Raw genomic sequence first — 22,232 nt, 5'->3', positions numbered from 1 at the left:
CCCTCCTGCCGCAAGCTGAGGCCCGGAGAGGCCAAGGGACTTGCCCGTCGCTGCCAGCAGGGCCCTCCTGCCACCGCCACCACAAACCACAGAGCAACTTTCTGGATCCAAGTTGCGTGCTCACCAAAAAATACAGGAGACAGAAGGGCGCGGAAGAGGCTTGTCACCCCCCTGCATCCCATCTGAAGAAGTCTCAGGATGTGCTGCTCCTCCTTCCAAACACTCATCGCCTCCACCTCCCCGCCCCTCCCACCCCCTTCCTGGAAGTTGTTGTGGTCATAGAATGAAAGAAGTTTCCTCTCTGTCATCCATTTCAAAGAGTCTCCGCGGACAGCCAACACAAGGCCAGAGTGTCACCTTTGCCATGGGAGTGACCACACATTTACCCCCGCCCCGGTTTTCTGGGGGGACAGGCTAAGAGCCTGTGTCTCCAGAAAATCAAGGACACTTCAGCAGGGCAAGCTCAGAAGGGTCTCAAACATCAGCTGCCATTTTACCAGACACACCACCCAGCTAGCCCAGCGTTCCTGTCCCCAGAGCTGCAGGCGAAAAGCAAGCAGGGTGGCCTGCCCAGGAACAGGGCCGCCACCTTCAGACCCCTCTCCCTTGGAACCGGTAGGGGCCAAGCCACCCCTGGACCAAAGCACACGCCCTAGAAGCCTTTTTTCTTTAAAAAAAAACTTTTATAATAAAGTTTATTATCTAAACTGGTGTAAAAAATATAAAATAGGATTCTGCATAGCAGAAAAATAAAGCCAGAGACCCTCCCCCAACCCCTGGTTTGTGCAAAGATACTGGGTATATGTAAACATGAGGAGGTAGGAGGGAGTTCAGGTCCTGGCCCCAGACAGTTGCTACAACCAGGGGGACCCAGAGGGAGCACCAGGAGGGGGACGCGCCCCCCCCCCAGAGGTGGGGAGGGCCTGCAGCCTCCTCTCCAGCCAAGAGGGAGCGGCACCCTGCCCCCACCCGCTCCCTCCAACCCAGGTGGGGAGGGCACCCCCATGGTTCCAGAGAAATCATAGTAATAGAAGGGAATAACAGGGTGCCCCCGTTAATGCTGCCTGCGCTGCCAGTCAGATCTGGTAGGGGAAGGAGCTCAAGTAATCACGCAGAACGGGGTTGAGGGGGATGCGCGCCAGGTTCTCACGGCCCACGGTGGCCACGATGCGCTGGCGGCACAGCTCCTGCAGCGGCCGCACGCGGCGCTGGCGCAGGGGGGCCCCCAGCATGCGGCGCGGCGCCGCCACGTAGTGCTCCAGCAGCTCGAAGAGGCAGTCGAAGCTCTCGCGGCTGCCGTCCAGGTGGAAGCGGCCGGCCTGGAAGTGCACGCGGATGCTGGTGGGGCCCGAGGCCATCTTCACGCTGAGCGCGAAGAAGCAGTTCCGCTGGCGGCTGTCGCGCACCAGGAAGGTGCCCACGGGCTCGGCGCGCAGCCGCTCGTGCGCCCCGTGCACGCTCAGGGGCCCCCAGTAGAAGCCGCAGGCGTCGAGGAGCGCGCTGGCGCGCGTGATGCGCCGGTACTCGGCGTGCGAGCGGAACGTGCGGAAGTGCGTCTCGCCGGGGGCCGGCGCCGGGACGGCCGGGCAGGGCCGGGGCGCGCGGGCGCCGCGGGCGGGGAGGGGGAGGGGGAGGGAGGCTCGGGCCGCCGTCGGGGCTCTGCTGCCGCGGAGATTGCATTGTCGGCTGCCACCTGGTTGTGCGCCACCATCCTACACGCGGGGCCGGCCGGAGGGGTGGGCCATAGCGTCCGGGGGTGCGCTGCCGGGAAGACAGAGCCGTGAGCGGGGCCGCGCGGACGGGACGGCGGGCGGGGGCTGCCGCGCCCCCGGCGAGGGCGGGGCTCGAGGCGTCGGGCCGGGCCCGCGGCCCCCGGGGGCCTCGGGGGCTCCCCCGGGAGCGGGCTGTCCGGCGCCGCGCGCGTCCCGGCGGCGGGGCGCTCGGCGGGGGCGGAGTCCGGCCCGCGGGTCCCGAGCCCGGGGGAGAGGGGGCGTGGAGAGGCCCGGGAGCGCCCGCCGCGCCTCCGGCCGCCCGCCCCGCGCCTGCCGCCTGCTGGCCAGGCCGGGGAGCGCCGCGTCCCGGCGCGCCGGGCTCCGGCAGGCGCGGGGCTGCGCCGGGGCGCCCCGCGCCGGGCACCGCCAGGGTGGGGCCGCGGGGCCGGGGGCGAGGCGGGCGCACGCCCACCGCGCGCACCCCGAGGCGGCCGGCCCTGCTCCCCCCTCCCGGCCCTCGCTCCCTCCCGCTGCGCGCCCAGAGCCCGGCTCACCTGGCGGCGGGGCGCGGGGCGCCGCGGGCGGGGCGGCGGGGGGCTCCGGGGCGGCTCTCGCGCATGCTCCGGGGCCGGGAGCCGTGCAGCTGCCACGGCCGCAGCTCGCTCTGCTCGGCGCCCGCCCCTGCAGCGGCCTTTTAACCGCTGGGAGGAGCGCGGCCCCGCCCCGCGCCCGCCCCGGGCCCGCCCCCCGCTTTCGGTTTCTCTTTCCGCGCAGGACGCTCGGCCCCGCCGCGTCCTCCCGGAGCCCGCCCCGGCCTCGCGGCGCTCGCGGGGTCCCTGCGTCCGGCCCTCCCCCGAGACGTCTGGCCACTTCGTGGGCGCCCCCTTTGCACCCGGCGCCCCTTCTTTCGCCCCGTATGCCCTCGACGACGGATGCAGCGGCCAGAGGCTCCGGGATGCGCTGGAGTGGCCCCGACACACCCTCCTCCGGGCCAGACGCCTGGGCTCCGGCCCCGGCGCTTCTCTGGGCTCCGCTCCCTCGAGCCGGCTCTGCCCGCCCGCCCGGGGGTCCGGCCTGGAGGACCCGACCGCGGCCCCGCGGGACAGCGCCCGGCGCCTCGGGCGGCCGCGCTGCCCCTCCCGGCCTGGCGGCGCCCGGCCCGGCTCGGGATTCGCGGGAAGCAGCGCCGCGACCGCAGGCTTCGGAGGAACCCGGGCGCGGGAGGCGCGCGTCCTGGGGCAGTTCCCCGGAATCCAGGCGCGGTCGGCGAGGCCCCGAGTGACCTCGCTCGCCCTCGCGGCTCCCGCAAAGCTGAAGAAACAGAGACTGGGGGGTGCGGTGATTGGCAGGCGGGGAGCTCCGGACGCAGCCGCCCTCCTCGCTTTTATTTTGGGGAGAGGAGCAACTGGGCGCCACCAGATGCGCTTTGGAGCCCGAGGAAATAGTGGTTCCTTCCCAGCTGTGACGATGCCAGAAACCTTCCCTGAGCTCTCCTGGCCAGCCCTCCTCTCCCCCGCCGCTCCCCCAAATTCCCTTCTGGGGCTCAGGCCCGCGTGTGCCCCCGCCCTGCGCTGCGCCCCTGCCCGGGGATGCCGGCTTGCGGGGCAGGCTCTGCCGTGTGCATTTGTGTGGCTCGGCGCTCGCGCCTCTCGTGCAAACCTGGGCATGGGGGCCTGGCTGCTACATGTATTTTTGAAGGAGAAAGAGAGCCCATGAGGATTGGGGTGGGGTGGGAGCCAGTCTGTCCCAGGGGTGTCAAGCCTGCGGGGCGCGGGGAGAGGGCGGCCTCGCGCTGGTACACACTGCCCCCTGCAGGCCGCTCTGAGGCCCGCGCCCGCGGCCCCGCTGCAACCCTGATCCTCCTGCCTTCTCCCCAGGGTCCTTCCCCAGACCCAGCTGCTCCCAGCCCCCCCAACCCCATCGCGCCCCCCCCCACACACCTGGTATCCTCCTGCATACTGAGGGTGGCCCAAAGGCAGCCTTGCTTTGGACTCCACGGGTTCCCTGAATTCGTTTGTGACAGTGTCTGGTGCTGGCCATCGACACGGTTGCCTTGGGTCTTGTGCATAGGTGTGAGCATGCATGGGTGTGCAAGGGGATGAGAGAGAAGGTGCAGAACCACTCATGTGCGGTGGTCATCCAGAGCACCTGTTGCGCCTTTGCGCCTGTGCCCTGCGGTGGGTGTGGTGGGTGATGAATAAAATATAAAGCAGTGGGTAAAAGCCAGACTTTGGCCCTAGACTGTTTCTGGACCTTTCCAGCCTTGTGCCTTTGGCATGCAGTTCACCCCCTGCCTGGTTTCTTCATCTGGGAAACAGAAGTGATACCGGTACTTCCCTCCCGGCACCCAGGATGGAATGAGTGTTACGTAGGCCAGCCCCTCGCTCACGAGCATCCCATAGACCTGTGCTGTCCTTGCTGTTGTCCAAACGAGGGTGCCTATGGTGTGGCAGAGCCCGCAGGCACTTGGCCATGGCTCCTGTGCTCCTAGAAGCTCCAGCCCAAGGGTCTTAGCCAGAAAAGCCGTGGGTGAGTGGGAGGAGAGTTTCTTGGGGTGTGAATCAGGCCCCCCATGGGGACAGCGTGAAAGAGCAGCACCTTCTCCCTTGAGTTGTGGATTGGCCAGGCCCGGAGGAGGCTGTCTTGTCTTGTCTACATGGCTTGTCTTCCTGCCAGCATGTCTCCTTGGGAGCCCTCCCGGCAGAGGGAAACCCATAAATAGCTGATGGCCGATGGGCCCTGCACCCCCTGATGATGGCCTTCCTCCACCCCAGGACCAGGCCTTCCCCTTGGCCATACTCAAAACGTCCAGGTGGGGTCTACTCCTTCCCCTTGTTTGCTGATTCCTGGGATGTACCAGCCTCAACGGCCTGTGCTGAAAGTGTTAGCCCTTGGGCCACTGGGGGGGCACCGTCATGAGCCCGCTTTACAGAGAGAACTGAGGCACGGAGGGGGAGTCACTTGCCCAGGAGCACACAACTCAGAAGGGACAGGGTAGAGATTCCTACCCAGGCTCTCAGGCCACCAAGCATCTCTGCCCTTGTCCTCTGCTGTGAGCCTCCTCCCTCCAGGCCTGCCGCTTTCCCTCCCAAGTTGGGAGGCCCTGGGTGTTGGCCTCCGCCTGGCCCTCTGTGGCTTGGGCCATCTGAGTCTCAGTTTCCTGGCCTGTCCAGTGGGCCTGGCGCCAATCTCTGTAGCCAGTGCCTACTTGTGAAAGCTGAGATGAGTCAGGCACACGTGAGCCCTTCTCACCATTTTGGTTACCATGGCTTTGGTTTCATTTTCTGAATCCTAAGTTCAAAACGAAACCAAGTCCAGTTGCCAGAGGGAAAAAGAAATATGCTGATTGACAGGCACCTGACTTTTGGGCCCGACTCCACAGAGCAGGGCACTGGGCCCTCAGGAAGCTGAGCCTTGGGCCCTGAGGAGCTCAGACTCCACAGCCCAAGAGGCTGCCTTCAGCTGCCCACTTGTGTGACCTGGGGCAAGCAGCTTCCCCCACACACATCTCATTTGCCTCTTCTGCAAAATGAGCCCTGCAAGTTTTGTACCTCACGGCGCAGCCATGCATGCAAAGCCCAAAGCCAGGCACAGAGACCATGCCGGCACAAGGTGCTGGGACAGCCCTAGGTCCGTGCCTGCTGAGCCACAGCCAGGCCAGCCCCGCACCCCGCAGCCGCCTGGAGGAGCAGCACCTCCCCCCACCACACCCCCTGGCTGTGAGGGACCCAGCCAGCAGCCGGGGACTTAGAGCCTAGTCTCTTCTCGAGGTTTCAGTTTCTCTTTCCAGCCATGGCAGTGTCCTGCTGGGAAAAGCAACCCTGCTCAGGGTGAGTGATGCTGCAGCCACCCCAAACCCCAGCGTGCTGCACGCCCTCTTCTGCAACATGAGGAGGAGCCAAGCTTCCCCGGGGCCCCAGCCTTGGGGAGCCCCAGCAGTGGGCTGAGGGCATGGATTCGGTTCTCAGCTGCGTGGGTTTCTGTCTGCCACTTAGTAAGCCTGAGGCCGGGGCCTCAGGAGGTGGCAATAACATCTCTTTGCTCCTGGAGTATTCCTTCAGCAGGTGTTTATGAAGTGCCTGCCCTCTACTAGGCATGGGGGCTGGGGTCTCTAGCAGACATAGGGGGAGATTGTGAACCCCACAATCGTTTTAGATGCAGGTAAGTGCTGGGGAGGAATTAAGCAGGGACTGGGGGACTGGGAGGTGTTTGTGGGGTGGGAGAGGAGAGAGAAAAGAAAGTCAAGGAAAGTGTGGTCGCCTCACAGTTGAGAACTTTCTAAAAGTGGGTGACGAAGACTCCAGAAGCAAGAATAGCCAGTGCAAAGGTCTTGTGGTGAGTGGTTGGCATGCTTGAGGAGCAGAGAGGAGAGGTGAGTGGTTGGTGTAGAGAGCAAAGGAGAGTGTAGGGGTGAGGCTGAGGGCTGACTGGGGCCCATGGGCAGGCTGGCCCTGGTGGGGGGAGGGAGGGGCTTGGATTTCACGATGGCTCCTTAAAGGCCAGGAGCCGCCAGAGGGTCAGTCCCTGCTCACTTTCCATACAGCCAGGCCTTCAGCCATGATGACCTTGGAAAGCATGTGTCGCCGCTTCCCAGAGGAGAATGGCCCTGTTCTGGTGAGAGCTGGTGGGATTTGGCCGACACATTTTGGAGAACCCTCGGGCTTGGCCAGTTCCCACCCCGAATCTCTGTCTGACAGCTTTTTGTGTGAGGCAGAACCTGGCCCCGTGCCGTTCGCACCTCAGGAGAGAGTGTTCCGGCAGGCCAGGGCTGGGCGGCCGACACTCAAGTGCAAGGATGAGGAGGCTAGAAAGGCTGGGAGCAACGACATGAGGTAGTGGCTAGACTCCAAAGTGACGACAGGCAGGCTCCCCGGCCATCTAGGGTGACCGGAGAACCTCCCAGCAGGCCCATTATCCTCAGGTGACAGGTGAGGACAGGAAAATGAGTCTGAGACTAGGTGACGTCGCTGGTGTGAGCCGCGTTGCGGAAGCTATCCTCTTGTGAATAACTGCAGGAGAGTGGGTTTCTGGGGCAGACACACCTGGTTCCAGGGGTTCCCCTCCCCACACCCTGCCTCCGGAAGGTGACTCTTCCCCAAACCCTGGCAGGCCAGGCCAGGACCTCCTGAGCAGTGACGTCCTCAGGACCTTGCTCAGCCTATATTCTATTTTTATACACTATTCTAATAAGCCCATCTGGGTGCCGCCCCAGAGGTGGCAAATTAGGTATCTGCCGCTGACAGCAAGAAGCAGTAGCAGTTACTTTCGGCAGTTGACATTGAGAGGGAAAAATTCACACAGTTTACGACACCGAACTCAAGACACACCAGACCGAGCAGAGTCAGAGGCCGACGAGTCCTGGGCTCCCGGCCCTCGCTGTAATGGCGGGCCAGAGCGCCAGGCCCAGTTCTCTGTGAAGCCTCTTGTTTCGGGGGACACAGACCAGCAGCAGGCTCCACAGCAGCCCATGTGGGAGGCCCAGAGTCGGCTGGCGTAAGCCGCAGCTCCTGGCCAAGCTGCAGTAGGAGGAGGTGATCCTTGACCTGAATTTTAAAGAACAAGTGGAATTTAGCCCAGGGAAGAGGCAAGAGGGCATGCCTGGCAGAGTGGAATACCAGCAATGGAGGATTCGCGTGGCCGGAGACGAAGCTCAAGGCAGGTAGGAGAGCCTCCCTCAGAGGCTCCCTGAGGAGACTGGTGGGGGCGGGGGAGTAGCCAGAGGCTGGCTAGACCTGGCCCTGCCCTGGGCTCTCCCCTCTGGGGAGAGCCTTCTGGGTGGTCACCGTGCACAGGCCTGCAGGCCCAGAAAGGAATGGAAGCCATTGCCCCTGAGAAGAGAATGGCCGATCATTTACCTGTGTCATTCCTGGACCATCTCTTTTCTGAGTCACAGAGCTTTGCTGAGCCCCTACTAGATGCTGACTCGCCTTCCTTTTTTCTCCTCACTTTTTCTTCATTTCCTTGTGTAAAGTACTTAAAGCATTTCCCCTTCCGGAGGTAGCCCCAGGCACCAATGTGGTCTGTGTCCTTCCAGATCTCTCTCTGTGCACTTACATACCTTCACTTCCCCCATAAAAATACAGTACTGACTCAGAGAATTTTTCCTTCTCTAAATGGCCACGTGGTTCTGAACACCATGCACCATCCAACACAGCCTGGCGATCTGGGTAGATCACATGTAAACCAACCCCATTCTCTTTAAAAGCCACATCAGTTCCTCAGTGTGAACCTGGGTGTTCATTCTGCCACCCCCTGTGGATGCACACCTAGGTCATGTCCAGTTTTGCTCTTGCAAACAACGTGACCCTGAACCTCCATGAGCAGCCGCTTCCCACACAGGTTTGAGAAGCACCTGCACCCTTTGTTACTGTCTGTCAGTGTCACATTTCACCCCATCTGATTACACAGTATCTGCCTCCCTAGTATTTGCTATTAGCAGCCGTTTTCTGGTTTGCCCTTCGACAGGTCCGCAAGTCGCGTCTCGCTGTTATTGTCACTCCTGCTAGTTCTTGCATCTGTCCAGCAAGTGTCCACTGGGCTCCTGTTGTGCCAGGCTCCATGCTACATGCTGGGGATGCAGCAACAAGGAGTGGCCTGGCACCTCTTCACAAAATAAGGCTCAGAGAGGTGAAGAGACAGGCGCCTAGGGGACTGGGTTGCTGGTGGTTGTATCTCAGTCTGTGTGGCCCCAGAGTTGGGTTTATTATTTCCCCGGACCAGTACCCCAAGGGACATCACAGCCCACAGGACCTGTACTCTTCCCTGACGGCTTCCCTCTCCCCTGGGTTGGTGGGTCCCTTAGTGTGCACAGGGCCTACAGGAATGCCGGCTAGGCAGAGTCATCGCCAACCTCACTTCACCCCCAGAACCCGCAGAAAGGACATCTCAGCCAGAAGGGAGGGCATCTCAGCTTCAGGCTGTGTCGCCTCAGTGGCCTTGTTCACCATCTGTGTCTCTGTTTCCTGAACCTGGGTTTCCAGCAGGCCCGCCCCACCCCAAACCAAGCAAGTGAAAGAATGAATCTGTGGTTTGTTTTTTTCCCTCTTGTCATGGTGTGTCTGACCGAACGGGTAGACGTGAGTAACAGGTCCTCACCTGGTGTCTCAGTGTGGAGGGGAGGTATTTGCAGGCCTGCCTGCATGTGCAGGGGAGTATTGGGAGTCATATACGAACCGAGGTCCCTGTCTGAGTGGGTTTGGGTGGTGATTTCTTTGGATCCGTAACTGTGCATCTGTGTGTGTCTGTGCCACGTTTCCCTGAGTTCTTGCATCTATCTTGACCTGTCCAGCAAGTGTCCACTGGGCTCCTTGAACCACGCACATCCTATCTACTTCCGAATTCTCTTTCTCTATAATTGAAGCTCCTGCCTTAAGTGATCATATCATGAAAGGACACTGTCTAGGGGATCAGGGCACTCCTTGCTGAGTGGTGATACAAGCCCCTGACCTTATCCTCTGGCCCTGTTTCTACCTCCATACTTAGACAAACTTTTCACTGACGTGTTAGTGACTCTCATGGCTTAAAATGACATTTTAAAATAAGGAACATGGATGTTGTAGGCAAAGAAAGCAGCTCTGATCTCAGACCTGCCCTCGAAGAGACTTTGATCACATCATACTGAGAAAGTGATGCGTCTGCTGAGGGTGTGGATTCAGTGGAAACATTTATGTCAAAACCTCTCACCCCAGTAGGTGCTCAATGCAAGGTACTTCTCTGCCTGAGCCCTTCTGCACCCTCTCATGGCATGCGTGGTACCAATCTGGAACATTCCCTGTGGACCCGACCATGTCCCAGGCCCTCTGCTGGATGCTGCCACGTGCGTTGGCCCAGTGCATCCCAGGTGACCCCCATTTTATAGGGGGCGAACCTCTGTGCAGCAGGCGTATTAAGGCCACGCAGCTGAGATCTGAAAGAGGAGCTGTCACTGGCTCAGCTGATCACAGAGTCCTGCAGAAGTTAGACTTCCACATTTATTTTTGAGATATGACTTATGAGTTACGTAATGATTCCATGTCAGCGCAATGAGTCCACCCCCCAGGCTCGGCTGCGTGATTCCCCGGCCCCTTTCCTCTGCAGACACGCCCATCATTTCCACTCTGGTCCCAACTCCCAACTCCACCTGTTCCACCCCATCTCTTTCACCCAAACGGGGTTCAACAAACGGGAATAAGCACCTCTGAGCTCAGTGCTGTGCTAGGCGCCTTCCCACGCACCAGGCAGCTAAACCCGCTGGGGTTGGAATTATCCAAGGCTTGTGGGTTTAAAGGACAGAAGGTAAATGACTTGGGGCCCTGACTGTACCCTCATCCTATTGTCATCTGGCAACTGACATGCTGTATCAATAGCGAGGCTGCCCCGTGCCCTCTCCGTGCCACGAGCAGCTCCTGATCCCGCCCAGCCACGAAGACTGAGGTTTGCTCGCAGTAATTTGCAACCCCGTGGGCACAGGACTCTGCCCACCTTTGCCTTCCCTTCTAGCCCTTAGCCTGGCGCGAACAAGTAGGTGCTCAGTAAATGTTTGCTGACGTCTAACCCTGAAGCCACCCTCCAGCCTGGCCACCATGCTAATGTCCAAGCTCCCCATGACTCGCAGTCCCCCACGTGACCTGACCCGGTCTGGCGTCCCCCTCCTGTCCTGCTGTCTGCATGGCCGGTATCAGCCATTCTCGTCCTTTCCCTCCTCGGGGTTCTTGCATACGCTGTTCCCTAGGTGTGGAGTGTCCTCTCAGGTCTCCACCAGCCCGCCCAACCGCCGCGCGCCAGAGCTGCTCCCCTGACGCAGCTTCTCCTGTTTACATATTTGTGTTGTCTGGACTGGGTCGTGTTCCCAGAGCCTAGCACAACCCTGAAAGAAATACGTTTAGTACCTTGTGTGTGTTGAAACAGGTGAAGCTCAGAGACAGAGCACCAGCCCAAGGATGCAGCAGGGAAGCAACATGAGCAGGATTCGACCTCAGGCTGCTCTGGACTGCAAAATGCAGCTGCCTAGCCCCTCTGATGGCTGTCTCCTGCTGTGGTCCTGGGTTGCTGCAGCACTGGGGTGTGGGCCTGGGTGCGCGCGCGTGTGTGTGTGTGTGTGTGTGTGTGTGAGACATGTGTGTGTGTGTGTGTGTGTGTGTGTGTGTGTGAGACACATGTAAGGCAAAGGGACTCTGTCCAAGCAGAGCGTTGCCCGTTGCTCCATCTGGCTGAGCTGCCATCTGTCTCCCCCCGTTATTTCTCTCCTGCACTGCCCTTGGCTCCTTATCTTTCATGAAGCCCCATGAAAGTGCACGAGGGCAGGGGGCGGCCCCTTCCCTGCCTCGTGCTTCCCTCCCAGGTCCCACAAAGCATATTAGCGAAATCAAAATGCCACTCAAGGACGGCCATCCAGTGTACGCTTTAATCATTGCCGCATAGAAATCACTGTAGTAACATGTTCCTGCAAAAAGTTTGACTTCCGCCTAGCATTCCACGCGTGATGACATTTCTCCATTGAGTGAAACTGACACAGGAACAAGCCGTGGGGAACCATCTCACTTGCGCTTCTGTCCTGAGGGATAAGACCGGGAAAGCACCTTTTAGCAGCTGAGTGCTTCATACAGTCTCTTAACTTTTGGGGGGCAAGGGGCACTGTGGACTGCTCGTTTGTAAAAGTGGGGGCATGGAATAACTTAGACTATGGTCAAGGTCCTTTTGACCTATACATGAATCCATCCCTCCCTCCCTCCCTCCCTCCCTCCCTCCCTCCATCCCTGCATCCATGAGTTCAGCCATTTATCCAACATTTGTTTCATTCCTTCAACTATAGCCAGATTACCCGTCCAGTCTATCAGTCCATCCACCCATTTGTCCATCCACCCATGATCCCTCTGGCTAATCTCTCATCTGTCCATGCAACCAACCCATCCAGCTTATTGGCAGAGCCAGTCCAGCCAGGATCATGTCTCACCTGCCATGACACCTCTGTGCTCTGGCGTTAAGACTGCACCCTTGTGGCATTGTCCCTGAGGTCTAGCTGGGTCGCCCCTCCTCATCTAAGGGACCCTATGGCCCTCCCCTACCTGCTTGAAAGTTACCTGAGCCCCGCCTCTTTGTCTTGTGCCCCCGCTGGCTCTTCTTGAGTACCTTCCTCTTGTTCACCTTTCCTTCCAAGGTCTTTCTCTTCTTGGGGCAGCTGCTGGAATGGGTGGTGGGCCGCAGGCGGCAGTGGTGGGGGTGCATGGCGTGTTTGTGATTCCTGGGTGGCAGGCTGGGGCTGGGACTCTGGCTCGGGGAAGCCACTGTGCTGCAGTGGCTGGCTGGACTCTGGCTGGAGCTCCGGCTGCAGCTCTGGCTACAGTTTTGGCAGTGGTGGCTGCAGTTGCACTGGCTGCAGGGGTGGCCTTGGGGCCTGGAGTTGCTGTGAGGCTGGGTGTGGGTGATGGAAAGGTTCTGTGTCTTGGTGTCCATGGGAGGCTGCACTTGGAGGGGCAGAGGCCACCTCCTCCCCCACTTCCAGCACACCCAGATTTGCAGAGGCCTGGGCGGCCCCAGGTTATATAGCTGGGGCTGATTGTGATGGCATAGGTCACAGGAGGGTAACAGAGGCCGCTCTTACCCTAGCCCCAGGGGTGGGGCAGCTATCAGGGCTACATGGGGTTGGTGTAGAGTGGGGACTCGAATCGAGTTGAACTGGGTCCACATCCCACACCCTCTCCTTCCTTTCCTTACCGTCACTGCTCCAAGCCCCCACCCCTTGTTTCCCTCTCTTTAGAGAACAGGGACAATAAAAATAACTACCTCCTAGGGATGTGGCCGAGATCAGTTAGGGGCTCTGTGGCTGGCCGCTGGCTCAGTAAGCGCTCCACAAACTTGGTTGTCTAAGCATCTCTCTCCTTTCTCCACCGAGGCGGCTGGGGTGCCAGGAGCACATCCGACCCGTGATAGTTGGCTGGGCACCGAGATAGATGAAAGTGTCGGGTGGATGGTGCCTGGGCTGGGTGACTTAGGGGGCGGAGGAATGGTAAGAGTGACCGAATGGCCTGCTGGGTGGTCTTGGGGTCCCTAGCTGCCCAAACCCACCTCCCCAGCAAGATTTAAAGTCAAGAGATTTAGGGCCTCTCTGGTGGCACAGGGGTTAAGCCTCAGCACTATGAAGCTATCTGCAGCCACTGAGCCACGAGTTTGATCCCCGGCCAGAGAGCTACCCACAGGGCACAGCAGACCTCTCCTGTCTCCCCGCTGCTCCCCAAGGCAGTGTATTTCAGTAGATCTGCCTGTTCTGCTCCCCACTCTGTCTTTGGTGAATCACCCCCTGCACCTCTGGCCTACACCCCAGTTCTTGTATGCATAAATAAATAAATCTTTTAAATAAATAAAGTCAGATTTAGAGACAGGTCCAAATGCCAGTTTATACTGATGTCCAGTAGTAGGTAAGACATACTGGGTTGAGGCCTAGTTTCCTGTCTGACCAAAGAGCACCATCCCTTCCCGGGATGCTTGTGAGCCTGGGAGGCCTGGAAGCCCCAGGAGCCCGGAAGACCTGCACCTCCCTCCAATCACTTGGCATCCACCACCCACTCAGACCTCCCTCCGCCTTGGAAGATGCCCTAACCTGTGTCAGGCCCCCGTCCTGGGTGTGCTGCCCACGGCCACCCAGCCTCCCAACCTCAGTGATCACCCACGGCCTTAGCTCTTCACCACTCGCCTCCCCTACCCCTTTTCACCCCATTAAACTCCCTCCGCCTGGCAGGGCCCCCCCAAGCCTGCTTCTCCCTCTTGTTGCTCACAGTACCTTTGCCCCTTATATGAGGATTTGCGTCGTCAGCTTTCCTGGAGGTTTATTTCTTAACCCACATGTTGTGTTTAATAAACACGATGTTCACCATGCATATCACCGTCATTTAACAGAGCTTCCCACGTGGGGAGTCTCGGGGGCTGAGCGTGGCCCCCAAAGATATCCACATCCTCACCCCCTGACAATGGGACCTTATTTGGAGAAAACATCTGGCAGATGTAATCGCGGCAGAGATCTTGACAGCACCCAGATCAAGTGTCCTTGTGAGACACAGGAGACCCGCCGGGACCGCGGGAGGCCGAGGCGGTGGATAGAGGGACGGGAAGACCTGGAGCTGTCGGGGTCTGATAGGGCAGGGAGAAGCTTCTCCCCAGCACCTGGATGGGGGGTGGCCCCAACGCCTTAATTTCAGACTGTGGCCTCCAGAGTGTGAGTAAATGTGCCCTGTCCCTCGAAGCCAGCACATGTGTGCTGATTTCTTCCAGCAGCCCTAAGAGATTCGTCCATCCTGGGGGGCAAGAGCCATTGTTACAGTTTATAAGAGGCTGGGTGCAGGCTCAGAGCCCCACAGCCCATCAGCCCAGAGCCCGGATTCAAATCCAGGAAGTTGGGGTGCGTGGCGTCAAGCCTGGGCTCTGCCCCATGGCTGGCACCTTCTCTGGCTTCCCGTGACGGCTGGGCTCTGCCCACCAGTGGCACCCCTTGATAAAGCCCGTGGGGGTGGCGGGGTGGGGGTGGGGCAGACAGTCCCCGGGAACATGAGGGCGGCAGCAGAGGAATGGATGGCTGACCCAGAACTGGGGCCAGAGAGGCAGATGGAGCCCTCAGGACCCCAGCACTGTCTTAGCCACTCACTGTGTGCGGGGCCTGTACTCACCCACAGATGGGTCCTTCTCCCAGCCCACTGATCTATGGGGCTGCCCTTGACCTCCCCCTCACACCAGCAGGGGCCCTTGGGGCACAGAGATGGACTTGCTCTTGGTCACAGAACAGGAAAGAAGCGTGAGCCCAGGTCTGCCAGTCTGCCAGGCCCATGCGCTTTGAGAGCGCGGGGAAGTCGAGGAGGAATCAGCCTTGGATGCGGGTGACGCGGGACGCCCATGTGTCCACGGTTGGAGCAGCTGGGTGGGGGCTTGTGGAGGAGATTCAGAGGGGACCTCCCCCTGGGCCACCCTCCAACGGGAAGGCAGCGGAGAAGTCTGGGGAGTGGGCCCGGCACGCACACACACACGCGCACCGCGCTGAGGAAACCAGAAAGAATTCCGCGAAGACTCTTTATTGACTCTTTTCTGAAAGTCTTTCTCTCTGCGGCAGCGGCAGGAACCTCTTCCTGGGTCACCAGGCCCCGGGTCAGGAACGATCAGGAAGGTCAGGAACGGTCTGCTTGGTCTGCCTGGGCTCGGGGCCCTGCTGGTCCTCCGCATCCTCCTCCTCGCTCTCCCCCCGCCGCTCAGGCTCCATCAGCAGCAGCTGGCCCTGCACCGGGAGCTCCTCCTCCTCCTCCTCCTCCTCGTCCACGTCCTCCTCCTGCTCCTCCGGCTCCTCCTCCTCCTCCTCCTCCTCCTCCTCCTCGCCCTCCGACGACAAGGAGAAGTTGTCCTGACTCACGCAGGCCACGAGCTTCTTCATCGAGGACTCGTGGCCCCGGCTGTGGCCCGTGCCAAGCTTGGCACAGTGGGAGCCCATCGTCCCCTCTGGCTGCCTCTCTGGACTAGGAGGGAAGGCCCCCTGGGCAGTGGCGGGGCTGTGAGGGCGGGAGGCGGGGCTCTGACATCACAATGGGGCCTCGGAGTCCACCCTTGCTGGGATACCTGCCTCTGGGCCCCGGCTTGGCGCAAGCCTCTCCCGGCCCTGTTGCCTCCTCCATCTGCATCATTTGTTCTGGCAAAAGCCTGTTTCAGGTGGATCGAGAGTTGGGGGTAGAATTTCTGCAAATTGGAGAGCATGGCCATGTGTCCGCGTTGTAGCTACCTCCGGGGACAGAAGGGGAACTTTGGGGCTGGGAGTTTAAAGTTTCTTGACCTGGGCGGTGCCTGCGCCGGGCCCTTACAACTCTGCCTTTGCGTGTCAGCTGCACTTGCACAGAACTAAAGCAACCCTGCTTACAGTTTCCCACCCTCAGAATCAGCCCCTAAAGGCAACGGCTGCTGAGACCTAAAGTGGGTCTCGGGCCGCGCCTGCACACCCCACTGATTCTCAGCATGGGGGGAGGGGAGGCAAGGACCACTGTTAGGGGACTTGGTCATTTCCAAACATGAGAAAACCATGGAAATCACATCTTCTGCCCCAAATCTCAGTGAGACCCTCACGGATTCCACTGTGCTGGATTATCCCGGGGCTGGGGCGGGCACTAAATGCAAGCACGGGTGTCTCCCAAGGGCCACACGTGTTCACGGACTTCACAAGGAGGCACCGAGACCATAGCCAAGGGCCACACATGGTCACTTTTGTGTTGACCCATGGGCCTCTGGGCCTCACAGAATCCCGCCCCCTTGCTGCTTGCTCCTTCCACGAAAACCTTGTTCTGGCTGGAGCATACCAGACCTGCTGCCCTCCCCAGCACGATTCACCCAAACACCCAACACCCCAGACGGGGCTTCATCGTTGGACATGGGAAGGTCAAGGTGGACTCCAGCCTTGGTTGCGGGTGACAAAGGATGCCCATGGGGGACTTGGAGCCCCTGCCTGCCCTCTGCCCCCCAAGGAAGGCAATTTTGTGCCATTTGCATGAAAGAGACTCCGAGAGGCCAGCAAGTTTCTAGTCAAGCTTTATTTGGTGACGACTTTGCTCATTTTACTCAAGATCTTGTGGACTCCTTGGCGACTCAAGGCTTGAACATCCAACATAAGGGGTTTCTATGGTCTCGTTGGCTGGTTCTTTGGTGGGTGAACTTCCAACCAGGGTCGTGCTGTGCCCAGGAAGGTTTAGTGCCTTCTGCATCTTCTGCCCCTTCTGCTACCTTTTGAAAGAAAAAAATTCTCGTTATAGGGGATCTGGGTAGGGATGGGGATATGGGACCGGATGGGGTTGGGGTTGGGGTCCCAGGCCTGGGGTCGCCCACCTGCTGAGCCTCTGCAGTGCTTCCTGCTCCTGCTGGTATGTCTCCGGCGCCGCTGGCCTGTGCGGACCCTGTATAGCCTCTTCCGGGAGCAGTGCCTGTGCCTGTAGTGGTAGCGACCTCGGTGGGTCCTTCTGTCCACCTGAATGTCCTCTGGGCTTGACCCTGACCCGGGCTCCTGCTCCTGGCGTCTGTCCTGCTGCCTGTGCCCCTGGTGTGGACGCTGGCTCTGGCTTCTCCTGCGGTATCCGACCGTCATGCTCGCAGGTCTGGCCCCTTACACGGAGGCTGCGGCTGGCCTTAGAGGCAGGGAAGGATGGTCGAGGCCTGCCCACCTGCTCTTGCTGGTAATGTTGGTCTGGTCTGCAGGCGCTCTTTGGGGACTTGTATATAAAGGGGAGCCCCCACTATGACCTGGCAGCCGCACCCCTCCATTGTCCCCACCCTGGCCAGCCCTCAGCCAGTCGGACCCAGCAGGGCAAGCCACCAACCCCCCCCACCCCCCGCCGCCTGGCCTGTAATGCATATCCCCTGGTCCCCAGCTTTTTTCCCGTCCAAACCCAAGCCTTCATCCCCCCAGCTGGAGGGAACCTCCTCAAACACCGTTGGGGCTCTGCCATGGTCTGGGGGGGCTTCATTACTGGTTATCCGTCATTGTTGTGGCCACACAGTTGGCTTTGAAGTGATAGTAGCAGGCGGTTTCCTCGTGGGTACCCTGCGCCAGGCATTATCATGACTTTCATTTGCTCTTCTGGTCGCCAGGAGGTGAAGTGACTTTCTCAAGGCCACCCAGCTCACTGGGGGCCAGGCCAGGCTCCAGGGGCAGGCCGCCTGCTTCAGAATCCCCGCCCTTGGCTCTTCCCAGCCCAGAGGCCATCTGCCCCCCAGCCCTGCCCTCCCCCGGGTCTCCCCTCGTCCTGTGCTGGCCCCGTTACAGCAACTGAAGAGCCAGTTTCCCTCTCTGGAGGGCCGGGCGGAGTGGCCGGCTGTGCCATCCTCCCAAAGATTTCTTCAGCATTGATTGACAGGGCACACGTGCCTGACCGGGACTGTCCCCTGACGTGGCAGAAGGGACTTGCTGGGTGGGCACGGGGGTCTTGACACGGGGATCGCCCCAGTGGGCTCGGTGTCATCGCCTGGCTCCGTGTATACGGGGGGGCAGGGGGTGCATGTTGGCCTTGAAGATGGAGACAGGACCATGAGCCCTGGCGGTTGTGGCCTCTAGGAGCTGCGAAAGGCCAGGACGTGGGGTGCTTCCACGTCTCAAGCAGGAGCACAGACCTGCCCACACTTTAATTTTAGCCCCAAAAGACCTCTTTGGGGGCCTCAGAACTGTGAGATAATAAATTCGTGCTGTGTTAGCTATGAGGCTCGTGGGAATTTTTTGCCCTCACTAGTTGCTGAACTGGCACCGGGGAGTCGTCACCCTGGTGTTCACAGCGCCTTTATCACACCAGAGCCCTCGGGCTCCCCGGGGGCACCTGTTAAAAGTACGCATGCCCGCGCCTCACACCTTGCCTGTGTGTAAGGGTCCGCCTGGGGCTCCACACCCGGCGGCCAAGTCACTGGGGTCACGCTAGCCTATTCAGTGGGCTCTACTCACTGTCCTCACTGGAAAGAGTCTGGTGACACAATACCCCAAGGTGTTCGATACGGAGGTGGTGCCCCGTGTCCAGGTGCTAAGGTGCCCTGGGCAGAGCCACCAGCTGATGTGACTTGGGCTCCGTGTCAAAGACTGGCCGCTCCTCCGAGCCAAGCAGGCCATGTCTGGGGGCGGGGGGCTTCCTTTCGCCCGCGTCTCGTGGCCTTCAAGCCCCCGCGTTGTCACGTGCGTTGAGTGGGCTGGGGCCGCACGAGGGGGCCAGGTTACCTTGTTTTCACAGGGGGATGTGCTGAGTATTCAGTGTCAAGGCTGCCTGGGGAGGTCATCATCCCTGTACCCAAATGGACACCTAGGACTGCCACGTGACAGTTTCGTCCTTTTTCTTTGGGGATTGGCGGGGCAGGGGCTGGGGCAGGGAAGGCCAGCCCTGACTTGTGGCCTAGTTCAGTCAGCCAATGAAATCACTGGGTGCAGAGCTGGGGAGATCCCCAGTGTCACGGGATTCACCCAGGAGTGGGTGGGGAGGCAGATCTTGGTTGGGATTTGGGATCCCTCCCCCGCTTCCAGTCCTCGAACCCTCTCCCCAGCAAGCGCCCGCTCAAGGCCAAGAGACCAGACTGGAATGATTTTTTCAACATTTATTGACAGGCGGCATTGTTCGTTAGCAGGCTCCTGTTCATTTCATCGGGATGGTGGTGGCGTCGTCAAGATGTGCGAGAGGTGTTGCAGGCTGGTAGAATCTCAGGCAGGAGTGCGGTGGTCTTGCTAGTGCACGTTTAGTATCTTCTGCACCTCACCGTGTAGCGACGGCAGCACACTAGGGGACAGGAGAGGGTGAGCAGGGATCCCGCTCAGGTTGAACCCTGCCCCCTGCCACCCCCACGAGCAAAGCCCTGTTACCTCTCCTCCTCCTCCTCCGACAACATCGCCTCCTTCGTCTGCGACACCGTCTCCTCCGGCGGCGGCGGCATCTGCTCCGGCTGTAGCTGCGGCAGCATCTGTATCTGGCCATGATACTGGATGGACTAGGCCTGGATGCTCAGAGCAGAGGCACCACCTTAGTTGAGCCAGCCAACCTGTGAGCAGGTGGTATTTTGGGGCTGTGAGCCAGGGGGCAGCTCTGGGCCTCTTATAGACGTGGGCCCCCTCCCCGGGCATTGTGAGGTGGCATTGGCTGGCCCTCACAGAGATGCTGGGGCCAGCCAGCAACATGTCCGTATATGGGCATGTGGGAGGCCTGGGGGGGCAGGGCGGGGCTGTGACACCTCGGGGTCTCCCGTGTCACCAGCCAAGGGGAACACGATGAAGTCTCTAGTGACAGTCCCTCCGTCTTTTAATCTGCCAATTAACCAAATATCACAGAGCACCTGGTAGGTGCCAGATTCTGGGCGAGGCTCCAGGGTCCAGTGATAAATCAAATAAACACAGTCCTACCTAAGTTAAGATTTTATTATGTGGCTATGAGAAACACAAGTGGAATAACCACATGGCATAACTGTAGTTGTGGAAAAGACCAAGAAGGAAATGTCAGGTTTTTATGAGGATAGATAGATACGGGGGTCGGGGGGACTCGGCCCCATGGGAGGCCCTAGGAAAGCCCCCTAAGGAAGTACTGGTGAAAATCTCTGACGGACAAATCAGAGTTGGAGGGGGGAAAGGCATCTGGGAAGTGGGAACAGTCTGTGCGAGGGTCAGAGGCAGTCCGTGGCATGTGATTCTGTTTATGTGACATGTCCGGGAGAGGAAAATCCCCAGGCAGGAACTGACTGGCATCTGCCCAGAAAGGGGTAGTAGGGGTAGGGGGTGTGTCCACTTAATGGGCACAGGCTTTACTTTTGGGGTGATGAAAATGTTTTGGACCCAGATCGTGGTGATGGCAACACCCCTTGTGAGTGTGCTAAGTGCCACCGAATGTTGAGTGAGCTGCTTAAAATTTTTCACTTTATAATGATGAGTTTTACGTTGTGTGACTTTCACCTGGGTTGAACAAAAAAAGTTCCAAGGCTGCAAGGTGCTAGGCAGGTGTGGGGGATCAAAGGCAGGCCCACAGCGTGGTTGGAGCAGAGAACAGAGACCAGTGCGGGCAGGTGGGGCCAGACCCCACTGAGCTTCCTGTGGTCTTCCCTGCACACACACACACACACACCCGTGATCGTAGGGGCAAGAAGGGAGCAATTAGAATCAGGTCTGGTTACTTATAACAGGAAACCAAAGTAAGTGACTCCCGCGGAGGGGTTTTGTGTGTAAGAAGTCTGTGATGATTTGGATGATCCTAGTTTGGGGATTTACTTGTGAAGTGTTTAGGGGTGAAGCTCTCCTTTGCCAATGCTCTCAAGTGATTCAGAAAAGGAATAGGAACAGCAGGTGCCTGTCTCCACAGCAGGAAGAGGGCGAGGGAGGAGGGACGGGAGAAGGTAGCGAGCGATGGAACAGCGTGTGAACACTTGGCCTGTCTGGCTGAAGGGGGGCCCTTTGGATCGTTCTTGTGACGTTTCTGGACCTTGGAAATTATTTCAAAATGAATTATTCAGAAGGTTCTTTTAAAGGATAAATGAAAAAGAAAGAAAGTAGGAGGAAGGTCCTCCAGGCCTGGTATGGGGGCTGCACCCCAATCAAGCACCAAGGCTTCTTTTATCTTCTCAGTCTACCTTCAGCCAATGCCTTCCATGCTCCCGATTGCCCCATAGGGCTGCCATGAACAGTTGTGCAGTGCGTATACTGCTCAAAGGGCTGGGTGGGCCTGAAGCACAGCCACTGCCCTGCTTGCCAGGCCAGACCCAGCACCATAGGTGTGCTCTGCCCAACCCCCTCCCCCCCACCCCCCGCCCAACCCCCTAGCTGTCTGCTCTGATGCAGCTTCCTTTAGTGGAAGACTTTTTTCTGATTCAAACAAAAGCACACTTATGGCTAGCCTCCGCTCTGCTGGAATTCCAAGTAGAGCCACTGCCCAAGCAGAAAGAAAGAAGGGGGCAAGAGGAGGCGTGACCCTTTAATGAGCCATCCCAGACACCTGCTCTTCTGATCATTTGCTGTACCGTTAGAGCACCCTGCCCCTTAGGGCAAATCTGGGGTTCTTAGGAAGGACAGAGGGCCAGGGTGCAGACAGAAACTTCCAGAACCCTGCCCTGATCCATGACAAGGTGGGGAGACTGAATTTGAAGTTACCGTCCACTAAGCCATACAAAGATCTGCACCCCAAACATAGTGGGCTAATAATATTTTAATTGCTTGACTTGTGTGTGGATTGACTTAAAGTGGCTACCCCCCAATCCTGGGACACTTAGTACTTTTTTTTTTAAGATTTATTTATTCATTCATACAAGAACTGGGGTACAGGCCAGATGTGTGGAAGGATGAGGGGATTCACCACAGACAGAAGACAGAGCGGGGAACAGAACAGGCAGACTGACAGAAGTACACTGCTAGGGGAGCAGCAGGCGAGATAGGAGAGGTCTGCTGCGCCATGTGGGATTCTCGCTGGCCGGCCAGGTTTGAACCAGGGAGGCCCAGACACTTAGTACTTTTTAAAGATAAGTTACTTGGCCCTGGGGGAGCCCGCGGGCCACGGGGATTGGGGGCGTGCCTGTTTTACAGTGAGGGATGGGAGGCTGTCGGCTGGCCTACTCACTCATTCGGGGTTTTATTGACTATGAGCCAGGCAGTGTTCCAGACTCCCAGGATGCAGCATGAACCAGAGAGGGGAGAGCTCCTGCCCCTGAGAAGTGTCCCTCTCACTGGGACGCCCACAAAGAAGCCAGCAGAGGGCTTGGGCGCTGCTGTGTACACTGGCGTGGGAGAGAGGCTGGGGGGGACCCTCGGGGCTGGGGGCAGCCTTTCTGAGAAGACACCTGAGCTGTGAACTGTGGGGGTCCCAGTTAGGGAGGGAGCAGAGCCACTGCTCCCCACAGAGGGACGCAGGCCCAAGCAGCCGCAGCTCTGCTTTTCCCAGTGTGCCCGGGGCGGCCACACCCGGCCACCAGCGAGGGCCCCTCTATCCCTTGACCGCCGTGGCCGGAAATGACACACTCTGTTTCTGTTCCCACCTCACAGGTGCTATTGAGATAGTCCCCTCACCTAGGGAGGCCACTTCCCGGCCACAT

The 22,232-nt window shown here is 59.2% G+C and overlaps 3 protein-coding genes across 4 annotated transcripts; all 3 read right to left on the bottom strand.

Moving 5' to 3' along the window:
- Nucleotides 1-671: 671 nt before the first annotated feature.
- On the bottom strand, nt 672-1,749 carry SOCS1 (suppressor of cytokine signaling 1). Its single transcript, XM_037507597.2, is given in 2 exon segments — nt 672-1,600; nt 1,603-1,749. Coding segments are annotated over 2 exon segments (633 nt in total). The 5' UTR covers nt 1,712-1,749; the 3' UTR covers nt 672-1,076.
- A 9,296-nt stretch (nt 1,750-11,045) lies between these two features.
- On the bottom strand, nt 11,046-12,215 carry TNP2 (transition protein 2). Of its 2 annotated transcripts, none has more exons than XM_037504571.2 (2): nt 11,756-12,215; nt 11,046-11,244 (listed from the first exon to the last, which is right to left on the bottom strand). In XM_037504571.2, exons 1-2 carry the CDS (start codon nt 12,141-12,143, stop codon nt 11,228-11,230), a joined length of 405 nt encoding a protein of 134 aa, XP_037360468.1. In that variant the 5' UTR covers nt 12,144-12,215; the 3' UTR covers nt 11,046-11,227. The 2 variants fall into 2 exon arrangements, with proteins under 2 accessions (XP_037360468.1, XP_037360469.1); XM_037504572.2 differs by having other exon boundaries at nt 11,771-12,215.
- Nucleotides 12,216-14,738: 2,523 nt separating this feature from the next.
- Nucleotides 14,739-15,250, bottom strand: PRM3 (protamine 3). The gene has a single exon (XM_037504570.2). It carries the CDS (start codon nt 15,154-15,156, stop codon nt 14,821-14,823), a length of 336 nt encoding a protein of 111 aa, XP_037360467.1. The 5' UTR covers nt 15,157-15,250; the 3' UTR covers nt 14,739-14,820.
- Between the last annotated feature and the right edge of the window lie 6,982 nt (nt 15,251-22,232).

This window comes from Talpa occidentalis, unplaced genomic scaffold, assembly GCF_014898055.3.
Source record: "Talpa occidentalis isolate TD23 unplaced genomic scaffold, MPIMG_talOcc4v2.1 talOcc4.12, whole genome shotgun sequence".
NCBI lineage: Eukaryota > Metazoa > Chordata > Mammalia > Eulipotyphla > Talpidae > Talpa > Talpa occidentalis.
Note: the sequence above shows the minus strand (reverse complement) of the source record. Positions and strands in the feature narration are given on the sequence as shown.